The 15,672-nt window shown below is 41.6% G+C and overlaps 1 protein-coding gene across 6 annotated transcripts in view; it reads right to left on the reverse strand.

The window, feature by feature from the left end:
• COL13A1 (collagen type XIII alpha 1 chain) overlaps positions 1-5,998 on the reverse strand; it is a 428,454-nt gene extending 422,456 nt beyond the window's left edge. For 5 of the 6 annotated variants that reach the window (XM_069753227.1, XM_069753223.1, XM_069753226.1 and 2 more), the window contains exon 1: positions 5,250-5,998. In XM_069753227.1, the coding sequence (XP_069609328.1) occupies positions 5,250-5,558 (309 nt within the window). In that variant the 5' untranslated portion in view covers positions 5,559-5,998. The remainder of the gene's footprint in view (positions 1-5,249) is intronic. The other variant, XM_069753224.1, reaches the window with a different exon arrangement.
• Positions 5,999-15,672: the final 9,674 nt, after the last annotated feature.

Below are 15,672 nucleotides of genomic sequence, written 5' to 3' on the forward strand. Positions count from 1 at the left end.
GATGGGAGCAGCACATGACAGGATGGGAGCAGCAAATGACAGAATGGAGGCGCAGGATGGGAGCAGCACATGACAGAACGGGGGCGCAGGATGGGAGCAGCACATGACAGAACAGGGGCGCAGGATGGGAGCAGCACATGACAGGATGGGGATGCAGGATGGAGCAGCACATGACAGAATGGGGGCGCAGGATGGAGCAGCACATGTCAGAATGGGACGCAGGATGGAGCAGCACATGACAGGATGGGGATGCAGGATGGAGCAGCACATGACAGAATGGGGGCGCAGGATGGAGCAGCACATGACAGAATGGGGGTGCAGGATGGAGCAGCACATGACAGGATGGGGACGCAGGATGGAGCAGCACATGTCAGGATGGGGACGCAGGATGGAGCAGCACATGACAGGATGGGGATGCAGGATGGAGCAGCACATGACAGAATGGGGGCGCAGGATGGAGCAGCACATGACAGAATGGGGGAGCAGGATGGAGCAGCACATGACAGGATGGAGACGCAGGATGGAGCAGCACATGTCAGGATGGGGACGCAGGATGGAGCAGCACATGTCAGGATGGGGACGCAGGATGGAGCAGCACATGACAGAACGGGGGCGCAGGATGGGAGCAGCACATGACAGAACGGGGGCGCAGGATGGGAGCAGCACATGACAGGATGGGAGCAGCAAATGACAGAATGGAGGCGCAGGATGGGAGCAGCACATGACAGAACGGGGGCGCAGGATGGGAGCAGCACATGACAGAACAGGGGCGCAGGATGGGAGCAGCACATGACAGGATGGGGATGCAGGATGGAGCAGCACATGACAGAATGGGGGCGCAGGATGGAGCAGCACATGTCAGAATGGGACGCAGGATGGAGCAGCACATGACAGGATGGGGATGCAGGATGGAGCAGCACATGACAGAATGGGGGCGCAGGATGGAGCAGCACATGACAGGATGGGGACGCAGGATGGAGCAGCACATGTCAGGATGGGGACGCAGGATGGAGCAGCACATGACAGGATGGGGATGCAGGATGGAGCAGCACATGACAGAATGGGGGCGCAGGATGGAGCAGCACATGACAGAATGGGGGAGCAGGATGGAGCAGCACATGACAGGATGGAGACGCAGGATGGAGCAGCACATGTCAGGATGGGGACGCAGGATGGAGCAGCACATGTCAGGATGGGGACGCAGGATGGAGCAGCACATGACAGGATGGGGACGCAGGATGGAGCAGCACATACCAGGATGGAGACCATATACCAATATAAATGCTCGCCACCCGGGCGTAGAACGGGTTCAATAGCTAGTATATATATATATATATATATATATATGTATATTTACAGTTTTATTTTATTTTACTTAAATATATATTTAAATAAAATAATTTATATTGTAAAATTGTCAGAAGTTGTAAAATGCTATTAATCTCTTTGTTAGTGATCTAAACAGACCAGCATCAATTTTCTGATCATAATATAAAAAAACACTATGATGTTAGGTTTCTCCACGTCAGTCACTCACGGCTGGTTTTGAGGAATAGTTTTCAGGACTGGAAATAACTTCAAACGAAGCAATAGACAAGAGGTCACCATTCCTATCATTTCTACTTTGACCTATGAAGTATAGGGAAACATCGACCCTACATCTCTCTATATGACTGCTACGTATTATTATTAGGGGTCTCTAAGTATAAGGACTGAGAAGTTTTCGTCCATATTTTTCTAAAATGTGCAAATAAAATTACAGTAACAGAAATTTTAGAAATTATGTGACCAAACCGCTGCATGACCAGCTCTACCCTCGCCTACTCTATTCTAACCCATCCCTTGTAGATTGTGAGCCCTTGCGGGCAGGGTCCTCTCTCCTCCTGTACCAGTTATGACTTGTATTTTTTAAAATTATTGCACTTGTTTTTATTATGTATACCCCTCCTCACATGTAAAGCGCCATGGAGTAAATGGCGCTATAATAATAAATAATAATAATAATCAGCGTAAAACTTTAGAAAAATATGTAGAATTGAGTGTCCTCAGTGGTTGATACCTTTTAATGGCTAACTGAAATGATGGTAACAAATTGCAAGCTTTCGAGACTACTCAGGTCTCTTCATCAGGCGAAGACTAATAGAAATTCTGAAGAATCACATATTTATGCACAACACAGCACAAATATGTGATTCTTCAGAATTTCTTTTAGTCTCTGCCTGATGAAGAGACCTGCGTTGTCTGAAATCTTGCAATTTGTTACCATCTTTTCAGTTAGCCATTAAAAGGTATCAACCACTGAGGACTCTCAATTCTACATATTTTTCTATCCACTGGCTAACACAGGTCTAAGATATATATCTTTCCTGCATAAAAGTTTAGTGAGTTTTCAAATGAGTGTAAGCTAATAAATTGTGGCTGATCTTGTGGCTGATCGTTCCCCGAGATACATTAAACTGATACACAGATATTAGACTTTCAGCTTGACACTTTATACTCACAAAGTGTGTAATGATTCATTTTTTTCATAATATAAAATATTAAGTTTATTAAAGGCCCTGCTCGCATGCATTGGGAGCCCATCTTGGGGTTGCTATTGTGATTCTAGTGATTTTTAAGAGCACATTCTGCAGCACTATTCCTGGTGTAAAAAAATACTACAACCTGACTCAGCCCAATTTAAATCAGGGGTTCACAAGAGCAAGACTGGATCAATTGGAAGATCAATTTGTCATAGCACCAGGGCATCCAGTATACATAAAAGCTACAACTATAGATTATAAAAGGTTGACATGAGATACCAATATCTATCCATTTCAATACATTACTGGATCAATCAACTGTGACATGTCATTTTAGCACTCAATGACTCATAGACTCAATAATATCTACTTTAATGCAACAGTATGACACTGATCACAACCGTAAAGTGTATATAGAGTGGGTGAAATAAGTACTGAACACGTCACCAATTTTCTAAGTAAATATATTTCTAAAGGTGCTATTGACATCAAATTCTCAGATGTCCCATCCAATTGACACAGGCAAAGATATCTAACCATAGATGTCTATAAATTAAGTTCATGTGTAATAATGAGAAATGACACAGGAAAAAAGTATTGAACACATGAAAAAAGAGAGGTGCAAAGAGCCATGGGAAGTCATGATACCAGCTGAAATCTATGAGTAATTAGAAAGCAATCCTGCCACAGTGAAAAAATATATCAGGTGGTTCAACTAATAGCCTTTAAAAAGCTGGCTCATTCCCACAGTGCCACAAAAAAGAAACATCTCATGATGGGTAAAACCAGTGAGCTGTCTCAAGACCTTCACAACCTTATTGCTGCAAAACATACTGATGGTATTGGTTACAGAAGAATTTCTAAATTACTAACGGTTCTACTGAGCACTGTTGGGGCCATAATATGGAAGTGGAAAGGACATCATTTCATAATAAACAGGCTACGGCAAGATTTCAGACAGAGGAGTAAAAAGCACTATCAGAAGGGTTGTCAAAGAGCCAAGTACCACCTGTTGAGAGCTGGAATCAGCAGGTACAACTGTTTCAAAGAAAACAATAAGTAATGCACTCAAATTCCATGGCCTGTATGCACGCTCACCACCCAAGACTTCATTGCTAAACATAAAACATGTTCAAGAGCATTTAAACTTTGCTAAATGACATTTAGACAAACCTGTGAAATACTGGGAGAATACAGTCTGGTCAGATGAGACCAAAATTGAACTTTGGATGCTATAATACATACCATGATTTGAGGCTAAAAAACACTGACTATAACCCCCAAAACACCATACCAACAGTGACATTTGAAGGTGGTAACATCATGGTGTGCGGCTGTTTATCAGCATATGGCACTGGCAAACTTTATATAATTGAAGAAAGGATGAATGGGCAGATGTACTGAGACATTCTTAATAAAAATCTGCTGCCATCTACAAGGATGATGAAGATGAAACAAGGGTGGACATTTCAGCAATGATCCCAAAGACGCAGCCAAATAAGCCCTCTATTGGTTTCATAGAAAGAAAATAAAGCTGCTAGAATGGCCCAGCCAATCAACTGACCTGAATCCAACAGAACATTTGTGGAACGAACTAAAGCTCAAAGTTCATAGAGGGAGCCAACAGAACCTTCAGGATTTGAAGTATGTTTGTGTGGAAGAATGAGCTAAAATCACACCTGGGCAATGCATGCGACTAGTTTCTCCATACAGGAGGCGTCTTGAAGCTGTCATCACAATCAAGAATTTTTCTACAAAGTATTAAATAAATGTCAGTAAGCATGTTCAATACTTTTATTACTTTTTCCCTGAGTCACTTCTCATTATTACTCGTAATTTATGGACACCTAAGGTTTGATTTCTTTGCCTGTGTGGATTGGATGGATTGTCACGGATATCTGGTGAGAATTTCACATAGCACATTTAGAAAAATATTTACCTGGAAAATCAGTGATGTGTTCAATACTTATTTCACTCACTGCATATTTATTTCACCCACTGCATATGCTAACACACATGAATGAATGACAATGAATGAATGAATGAATGTATATATATATATATATATATATATATATACTTTGGCAGTGAATGATGAACGTAAGAATAAAATATCAAGCCACGTGGTATAGGAGAAAAGCAAGATCAGATAATTCAAGGCCAGTCATAGTGGATATTGGATTTGACACATAACTGTTCACGTGACATTTTTAACTTTGGAGTGTGATATAATTTGTAGCAAATGTTGCATACATTTCTTAAATGTTCACTCCAAAAAATCTACCAATCAACCTATACCAGACTGAGTACTTTGCACATTAAGTATATTGTGAATTTAGCACACATCGCATAGTACCATTTTCCAGCAAGTCAGCAGAATGACTGTCCTTATCATATAACGTGCTCCTCTTTCATCCAATATCAAGGGATGGCTAAGAGCTTGCAATCTAATGACACTTTAGGATCTCAGCAAAAGCCATTTCCAGAGTGTTTCTTTCACTTATATTTTGGTTGCTTTGGCAACAATTTCTTAAACAACTCTAGAGCTTCCAGAACAATGACAAGAAGTTATCAAAGAGCAGAACATAAAAGCAAGCGTGCTTTCCAAAGAGTCGAATAGAAAAGAATGTGTTTCCAAGCAGCCGCAGTGTGAAATGTGTAGATATTGGTGTTTTCATTCAATATTTGAGCAAAGCAGAAAGGTGCAATAAGTAAATATGTACAGACCTCTTCCAGCAGTTGATCAACTCTTCCCAAAATAGCTGTCTCCATTTGGTCTGCAGAAACTAAGGCAGATAAGTGAGTGTATCTGAACTTCTCTAAATCAGAAACCCTTGACTGTAAATCAGAAGTCCTACAGAGAGCCAGGAGACTAAGAACCAGGGAGAACACAGATAACAAGGCAAGCCCACATCCCACCAGTGCAGGGAACCTGCTGCACTTCCCACAGTCCTCTGTCCTACAGGGGATGGTTCTACAACTCCTAGAGAAGACACTGTTGCTAGCAGCGGGTCTCCACACCTCCTTCCCCTCCATGCTGTCCAGAGGAATAATAAATAAATAAATAGAATAAATAAGCCACAATCTTAATCCAAGGGCTACAATCCAGAATTAAGGGTGAGGGAGTCAACGCAAGGTGGATCCACTAGCAGCTTTTCGGTATATGCCAGGCTGTATACAGGAGCCACAAACAAATAGGTTTCTGCAGCTTCTATAGATCCAAGAAATATTGAAGAGGAGAGAAAAGTTCTTGGAAAGTCTTTGTGTGGTGTTCTCTCTTCTGCTTTTGCAAACTTCAGTGACTTTTGAGAGTTGTAAAGGAATCCGGCATAGAAGTACCCATTAGGAAGGTGTAATTCTCAACTGGTTGGGAGCTGTGCTGTGGCTGATCTTCTCTCCTGTGTAACATGACACACACTGTTCTCTCCTTCTGAACTGCAGACCCCCCTCCTCCTGTGTAACCTCCTCCACTCCCCCTAGCACACTCTAAACTGATTTATTTATTTATGCAAAGTGCCTGGGAGTGTTCTGGCCAGGAGACATCCTATCCCACCACCCTCCAAATCCCCAGAGCACCTCTCATCAGCTCGCCTGCAGCTTTGAAGTGATACCCACAGCAGATATATATAGGAGACAGCAGGAAGAGTTTGTAAATCCAGGACTTTTTTTTTTAATTCCACATTGAGAAATACAATCTAAAACATATTCAACTTTAAAAACTATATCATTCACATTTGGCGTTCTTATTAGTTACTATATAAAATAGTTAATATAGTTCCTTCAACAATTATATTCAGGATTGCATCAAACAAGTAAAGCCCAAGCATTGGAAATGAATAAACAATGGAGAGAAGTATACCTCTGCTCTTAAGATTTGACAGTCTGGATGGACTTGGAAGAGTGACACAATGGCTACCATTTGGTGCTAATTTTATCCAGACAACTAGCCCTACGTATTGCCCAGTTGAATATAAATAATACTGTGTGAAACAGTTATTCAGTCTGTATCTGAGTCAACACATATATACATTGGCCCCGAAGACTGACAAACCCCCAACCTCTTCCCTGTCCCCTGAGACGCTTCAAAAAGCAAATCCACAATCCAGCTGCTATTGCCATCATTTGAGTAGGTCTATTGTATATTCCCCATGCACCTAATTTATTATGCATACTTATGTAGCACCATCATATTCTTCTGCTCATACAGTGGGGAAAATAAGTATTTGATACACTGCTGATTTTGCAAGTTTTCCAACCTACAAAGAATGGAGAGGTCTGTAATTTGTATCCCAGTTACACTTCAACTGCGAGAGACAGAATCTAAAATTAAAACCAGAAAATCACATTGTATGATTTTTAAATAATTAATTTAAATTTTATTGCATGAAACAAGTATTTGATCACCTATCAACCAGCAAGAATTCTGGCTGTCACAGAACTGTTAGTGTTTATTTTAGAAACCCCCCTACTCTGCATTCATTACCTATATTAATTGCACCTGTTTGAACTCGCTACCTGTATGAAAGACACCTGTCCACACACTTAATTAATTACACTCCAACCTCTCCAACATGGCCAAGAAAAAAGAGCTATGGAAGAACACCAGGGATAAAATTGTAGACCTGCACAAGGCTCAGATGAACTATAGGACAATAGGCAAGTAGCTTGGTGAGAAGACAGCAACTGCTCACACAATTATTAGAAAATGGAAGAAATACAAGATGACTGTCAATCTTCCTCGGTCAGGGATCTCGCCTTGTTGGGTAAGGATAATTCTGAGAAGGGTCAGGAATCCCTCCTGAACAACACGCGAGGGCCTGGTCAATGACCTGAAGAGAGATGGGACCACAGTCTCAAACATTACCTTTAGTAACACACTACGCCATGGATTAAAATTCTGCAGGGCACACAAGATCCCCCTGCTTATGCCAGGACATGGCCAGGCCCGTTTGAAGTTCACCAATGACTATCTGGATGATCCAGAGGTGGCATGGGAGAAAGTTAAATGAGTCCAAAGTAGAACTTTTTGGTATTAACTTCACTTGCCGTGTTTGGAGGAAGAAGAATGATGAGTACAACTCCAAGAACATCGTTCCAACCATGAAGCATGGTGGGGGAAACCTCATACTTTGGGGGTGCTTTTCTGCAACGTGAACAGGCGACTGCACCATATTGAAGGAAGAATGGATGGGGTCATGTATTGTGAAATTTTGGTCAACAATCACCTTCCCTCAGTAAGAGCACTGAAGATGAGTAATTTCTGGGTCTTCCAGCATGGCAATGACCTGAAACACACAACTAGAGCAACTAAGGAGTGGCTCCATAAGAAGCATTTCAAGATCCTGGAGCGGCCTAGCCAGTCTCCAGACCTGAACCCAACAGAAAATCTTTGGAGGGAGCTGAAACTCAATATTGCCCAGCCACAGCTCCAAAATCTGAAATATCTGGACAAGATCTGTATGGAGAAGTGGGCCAAAATCCCTGCTGCAGTGTGTGCAAACTTGGTCAGAACAACATGAAACGTCTCACCTCTTTAATTAAAAGCAGGGGTTTCTGTACCAAATATTAAGTTCTGTTTGTATAGTCTATCAAATACTTATGTTATTCAATAAAATGCAAATTAATTATGTAAAAATCATACAATGTGAGTTTCAGGTTTTTTTTTTTAGATTTCATCTCTCACAGTTGAAGTGTACCTACAATAAAAATTACAGTTACAGACCTCTCCATTCTTTGTAGGTGGGAAAATTTGCAAAATCGGCAGTGTATCAAATACTTGTTTTCCCCACTGTATTGTCACTGCTGTTCACATTCGTGTCACAATCTAAATTCCCTATCAGAATGTCTTCTTTGAAGTGTGGGAGGCAACCAGCAGGGAGAAGATATACATTTTTATCATGGAAGAAAACACTATGCACAAGGTCTATATCAATGCCAGGACCCAGTTTACAGGAAGGTAAACATGTCTAGTATTTGAAGGAAGAGGGACAGAGGGGCTGGTTTGCAGTTGCAGTCTCTTTGCTTTGGAACTAGGGAAAAGAGGAGTCGGTAGCTAACTCACCTTCCCAGGAGGTGATTGCAGCCACGGACGGCATGCCCCTGTAGGTCAGGGTCAGAAACCCATGGTGAGACAGACCCAAGCTGTTGCGAGGCCTCTTCTGATGGTAGGGTCTCAGAATTATTGGAGATGGCAGTCAATCCAGCAGTGGTGTATGTGCCCCAGGGAGCGCACTCGGTTCTGTATCTGAGAAGGATAGAGGCTAAGGAAACCTACATTTGAACATGCCCACCTGAGGAAAAAGAAGACGAGTCGGACATCCATTGAGCCTAGCTGTGCCAGTTGCTCGCATATGCATTGGCCTTCTGCTCCAGTGGGTCAGGAAACCAACATGGTCCGTTACTTTTCCATATTGATGACTGCGGATGACCAAAGATTAGTTTCTCCCTTTGCAGTTTTTTTGTGCTTGTTACACATCACCCTGCTGGATTGAGGAAACGATGCAGCCTCTTGAGGGTCCTACACACTGAATTCCAGCAGTCAGGATTTAATGTCAAAGGGACTGTGAACTGTGTCTTTTGTTGACTCTGCACCAAGATGGACTGTGTCTTGGTCAAGAGTTCCAATGTTTGAGTGCAGGGTAGAAGGACGATACACAGTCCACACCGGGTTGAAGCCTTATGGATGGCTTGTGGGCCAATGTAGACCAGACAGGACTGTTGCCAGGTTAAAAGCAGTTAAGCAGTTGGGTAGTGCCCTTGGACTATCAGGGCTGTAGTTATGTTGGCTTGCAGGCCTAAAGAACTTGGACTCTTGGTTCCAATGTCCCAACTCAGTTTAGACGGGGTCATGCTAACCCACCAGGAAGAAGGAAGTTACTTACCCCAGAAGACATACTGTGTGTTTTATGTGCAATCAGCATCATCCAGGATTCCGGATGATCGAGACGACCATCATTAAATTGGGGAGGAATGTTAGATTTGTGGACTGGACTGTCGCATTCCTACCTCATGAAGACATCAATCATATTGTAATGTGTATTATGTCTTGGGTCTTTGTATATATTGTGTCGTGTGAAGTGTAATTTGTGTAGTTGACTGTAGTTAGATAGTGATGTTAGAGTATGATAGAGTTTATGTTTGGGAATAGCCCATAGTGGGCAGGGCTTAGTGTTAGGAAAAAAGATCACTTCCTGTAGTTAGGCAGATAGGACCAAGTTACATTATGAGTAGTAATTGTCTGTGAGCAGAGCATGCTGTTTTGTTATGAACTGGTGAGGAAATGAGACTAAGGGATAAGGGAGTAGCGCCACCTTGAATTGACCAAAAAGGAGGCCTTCCACCAAAAAGGGTTCCTTGGATATGGCGCTGTGTCACGAGAATCCCTGAACCTGCAAAATGCTGAAGGTATGAAGGTAATGGGCCCAAACAGGACTGAATTTGAGGGTTTAAGGGACTAGTCGGGGTGCCAGTACTGGAAGAAATAGGACGCGGAACCACTGAGCAGCTAGAGAGATTTGCTGATCAGGACTGTGGCGACAAGCTAGGTTGTGATGAAGTAGGATGAAGCAGTGTTCTTCACCGGCCCTGAAGTAGACCACAGTGGAAGGATACTGTGTTTATGAAAATACTTTACACTGTGAAGGAAACATACATAAGACATTGTACCTATTACCCTCTGTATATAACCCTTACCAAGTTACCATTCAGTAAAGACTGTGTTATAATACAACAGTCTCCTGCATAGAACCACAGAACTTTTGGTCCTGGCCAGCCAAAACCACTGGCTATAGGCGGCCTGCAAGGACTTCACAGCACAAACATCAAACCAAGCCAGGATCCATACTTTCATGTAATGCTTCGGGGCGTAAAAGTAAGAGACCTGTGCCTCGCCTGTGACTGCCACACCGTGCCGTTCTACATTAATATATGCCATGCACACACCCTTTTCTAGACATTTATAAAAGTCACCAGAGAGGCACACAAAGTGTCTCAAATCCTTAAAGGGGCTGAGTTGGGAGCGGACATTAAATTGTGTATACAGATGTAGTGTCCCACTCTATGTTCACTGTTTATATCCAGCTACTGCTAGAGCTGGCAACAGCTGATCAATGGGGGTTCTAGATAACAAAACCCATCCGATGTGATATTGGTTTGATGTTCTATGCTGGAAAATTGTAATCAGCTTCCTAGCAGGAGTAAACCCCTTCAATAACTATAGCACATGGCATGTCTGGTGCATTTAGTTTACTAAATCTCATGCACTGTGTTACAAGGATGGAAAGCTTCACTCTTTAAATGTCCTTAGGTGCATTTAAATTTACTATTTATCAGTGATAGATATTTTTTAATTCAACACATAGCCATATTTAAAATACATTAAACATTGTAAAAGAATGTGTCTTTGCAATATGGTATGAAGTTTGAATGGACATTGCTGGATAAAGAGTTTAGGAAAAGTAATCCAGATAATCCGAAACATTTTTTTCAGGTGTCTTTCTAGTTGCATCTGGTTTTTGTTTTTTGTTTCACAGAAGAGATGTCTTGGTTTCACAGTTAATAAAAAGACCCCTGAAAGATCACACTTTTTTTATACAAACTAATCACTGAACCTTCGATTAGCATTTTTTTTTCACTGGTCGCCATTGACTTTTTCAGATGAATTAGGTTCGCAAACATGGATGAGAATAGGACATCTTAGTCTCACGGATCTGACATTTAAATCAATGATTTTAAAGGATGTGTGAATAGATCCATTCTATTCTATCATGTCTTCTTTGATAAAAAAAAATAATCTGACAGCGCACTGATATTTTACATGGGTGTGTAAATGCTGCCTAAGATCTGGTTAACATAAAAACCTGTACCCTTATGTGTTTCCTTCTCAGTCTTCCTATGAACTCAGTTTGTTAACATACCATATGGGATTGGCGTTCCACGTGGCCTAGACTTACAATTGCTTTTACCTTTGTGTGTAGTGTACTTAATACAATGGTTAGCTGCCTCTGTATGTAAACAAGTGTCTCACTCACTGACAGCAAACAAGTATCTTGAAATATCGAGAATTTGAAACACAACAGGGTCAATTCATTGCTACATTTTCACCTTTTTTCGTGTAGTTTTTGTGTTTTTAGCCTATTTTTCTGCATTTAATTTATGCCCTTTTAATTCAATTTTATATGTGTGTTACGTGTACGGAATCACTCAGCACCTAGAATATGTTGTGCAGTTATATGTATGTATAATAGGTTCCATGTGAGATGCTTGTCCCTAATGCATCAGCCGACAGGCTGCGGCCCTGGGCAGAGGGGACATGATATTCCCCTTTTGTCCACCCCCCCACCTTTGTAATTCCCACAGTAAATATCGGCAGGCTTCGGCCACCTGCGGCTATTGTAATGTATGTCTGGCCTGTCACTTTTCTATTGGCCTGCCCTCTGTATCTGTGTGATATATTCTGTGTCCTGTGAGTAAAGTGTTGTCAGACTGGAAATACGTGGAGAAGCAGTGATCTTTTATTTGCGCCCATGTAACCAAGCATTTCCAGCCAGTGTCCTTCATTCAGACTCCAGCCAAAGCAGAGTGGACCTCCTGAAACACGGGGTGGTACTGAAAGAGGTACCCCAGCTTGGTAGACCCCGTTACAATGTGTTCATCTGTTTTATTTTTATTTTTTTGTATGTTCACGATTGTTAAAAGGGTTTCGGTTTGCCAGATGTTTTTGGCTGATTCATCAGTTACAACTTTTTTTAAAAAGTCACAAAATATTTATGCAATCTTTGTGACATTTTAGCAAAACATGCCTCTTTTTATTTTATCACCTTGAAAAATCCTATTTATCTGCAGATGTAGAGATAATCAGGAGGTAAATAATGTTGTAATGCTGTCTTCTGCCAACAAAAACTACTACCGGGAAAAAAATTATATGATTTTGTTCTGGCAGACGTCAACTTTCTGTCCTCTTGCGAGAATCGCATCATAAACCTTGTACTGGCTGTCGGCTCTCCTGACCTGAGCTTGACAGCTGCAGTCTTGCTCAGATCAGGAGAGGAGCCGGCCAGTGCGTGCAGTAAGATGCGATTCTCGCATGAGAAATACGGCAGTCTGTCTCTGCCCTTACATTAACAGTATTTCTAGTGGTGCTGTGAGTGGTGACTGCAGCCTCTCTGTGCATACCCCAATAACTTAAAGCCAATGGCTCCTGGCAGGAAAAAAAATATTTTATCACAGAAGCAGCACTTTCAGTATTGTAGCTGGGCAGCACTGTAAAGCTATTGTTCTGCATATTAACCCTTTATCTGTAATATCAGCATTTTCTGAGGTGACAGCTTCCGTTTAATCCGGATCCTAGGGATAACCTTTCTCCTTACGGAGAGTAACATGTTAAGCATTCCAAGATGAGTAGTGTTTGAGCCGCAATGCTCCTCTGGGAAATATGAAAACTGTCTCTTCAGAGAAGAAAAGGACTAGAATGCCTCTCACGCAGCCAAACAATATCTCACACTTTGCACTGATGAAGGGCAGCATCCTGAAACACACTGCAAATTAAGATTCTGGTTTTGGCTTTTATCCTAAGTCATGTGACAAGTTTTGTCGAAATTTACTTTTAGGCTGTGTGCACACGTTGCGGTTTTTTCGCTTTTTTTCTCGCGTTTTTTCCCGATAAAAACGCTATAAAACTGCAAAAAAAAACGCATACAATAAGCATCCCATCATTTACAATGAATTCCGCATGTTTTGTGCACATGATGCGTTTTTTTCTGCGAAAAGAACGCATCGCCGTAAAAACCGCAGCATGTTCATTAATTTTGCACTTTTTTTTGCGGATTTCCCACTACAAAATTCATTGGGAAGTGTCCGGAAAAAAGCGCGGCAAAAACACATCAAAACCGTGGCATAAACGCGTCAAAACCGCCACAAAAACGCATGCGGTTTTCTTGCGGATTTCTTGCAGAAAATGTCCGGTTTTTCTCAGGAATTTTCTGCGAGAAATCCTGAACGTGTGCACATAGCCTAAGGGTTCATACTTTCTATAGGTGGCAGTTCAAGTTCTCGTCCCCTCTTCCTTTCTGAAGAGTCAATTTGCACATTTCCCAGAAAAGCATTGCTGCTCAACGTCTCCTCATCTCCACATACTTAACATGTCACTCTCCGCAAGGAGAAACGTTACCCCATTGATCCTGGTCAGATTCGTCTCACACAGCTAAACTAGATCCCACACTTTGCACTGATGAGGGGCAGTAGCCCGAAACACTGTGTCTGCAATTTGAGATTCTGGTTTTGGCTTTTAACCTAAGCTATGTGACGTGACTCGTTAAAGAGTCAATATTGACTTTTAGGATTGCTACTTCCTATAGGCAGCTTCCCTTTAAAGAAGTGCAAAAAAAAAAAACATAGAAAACAAGAATAAAGAACTTTTTTTACACACAATTCATGAATGGTATGCATCATTTTGAAGAATCTGATGTAAAAAGTCAACAAATAAAAAAAGAAAAGTGCAAAAAAAAAGCAAATGGTGTATTAAAATGCTGTAGAATGTTTCATTTATACACTATACATATATATTTTAAGTATTTATCTCACATCTAACAGATCTATATTTTTTACTCATATAGCACCATTAATTCTACAGCTTTTTACAGACAATATTATCACTGTCCCCATTGGGGCTCCCAATCTAAAATCCTTTTCAGTATGTCTTTGGAGTGTGGGAGGAAACAAAAAATAATCCACACTATCACTGGGAGAACATATACAAACTCCTTGCAGATGTTGTCTAGTGGGATTTGAATCCAGGACTCTGACGCTTCAAGGCTACAGTACTAACCACTGATTTACTGTGCCAGCCATCTCTCTCCATTCTACATTGTTCAGTTACAGAAATGTGGTGGATTATTGCCACATGTAAAAAAGCAACAGTTTGGCATTTCTCAAGAAACAACATGGTGAATGACAGTAATTTACGTAGATATAGCTTGATTAGCATACTAATCAAATACAAAAAATTAGTCATGAATAAGAATACACTTTGTAACATAGCTGGGAAAAACAATGTTAAATCCCATTTCTGCAGGGTCATGGTTTGATACATCTGTAGGGTGTTGCTAAGAACCAGAAAGTAACTTCATGGAGTGGCAGTTTCTTGGGGGAGTGTCAGTCTGCTGGATGCTGAGCAGTGTTGAGTGTGCTACTGGTGAGTGACCAGCCAAAATGTAAGCTTTAGTTGGAAGACAGAGACATGATGGGCTCTCTCTCTGAATGGAGACTGCACTAAGGAGGCTGTTTATGAGAGCTGCAGAAAACTGTGTTGAAGCTGCAGCTTGTTTAGTGTGAACTGTTCCTGGAGTTGAACACTTCTGTTTGGGACGGGAAGCTGCTAGATCTCGGGCTGAAGAGGATACCGCAACTGGCGGGATTTTGCCTCTTCTGTCTATGAAATCTGCTCCAGGAAAATGACTGTAATCTGTTTGGGTGAACTCGCACTGACATAAGTGATGTAAAGGCCGTGTATCGAGATCTACAAGTATCAGTGGTTGCTAGGGACATTAGCTGTTTTGCTTGACCAAGCTGGGGCTAGTTCATTGGTATCTGAGTAGCCAGGGTCTGTTTTGTTAAGTTAGCGCATGGACAAATGGGCAAGTTATATTTATGAGTTTGTTTTTGGTGCTGTGCAACCTGTGACAAGCAAAAAACTGCGCCTGTTTGAACTAAAACTGCAATGCCTGTGTGAATGCTTCATAAGGCCTAATGCCTACCAGAGAAAGTGAATCCCTACAATATGATATTTTACACATTTGTAAATTGATTGCACTTGAATAGTTCACCAATAAGAGGACATTATCTAAGAATAACACATTTTCAAAAATACAGTCAGATGCAGCGAATTGCATCACAATAAACCATCAATGTGTCATCACTGTTTGGTCCATGTGTCATCAGTGTTCGGTATGTTTGGCATCACTGTTTTGGATCCACGTGTCATCAGTGTTTGGTCCGTGTGCCATCAATGTTTGGTTTGTATGTCATCGGTGTGTTATCAGTGATTGGTCCACATGTCATCAATCATTTGGATCAGTGTGTCATCAGCGTTTGTTCCGTGTGTCATCATGTGCTTGGTCCTTGTGTCATCAGTGTGTCCATTTTTACCATCAGT

Source organism: Ranitomeya imitator, chromosome 2 (genome assembly GCF_032444005.1).
Source record: "Ranitomeya imitator isolate aRanImi1 chromosome 2, aRanImi1.pri, whole genome shotgun sequence".
In the NCBI taxonomy this organism is placed as follows: Eukaryota; Metazoa; Chordata; class Amphibia; order Anura; family Dendrobatidae; genus Ranitomeya; species Ranitomeya imitator.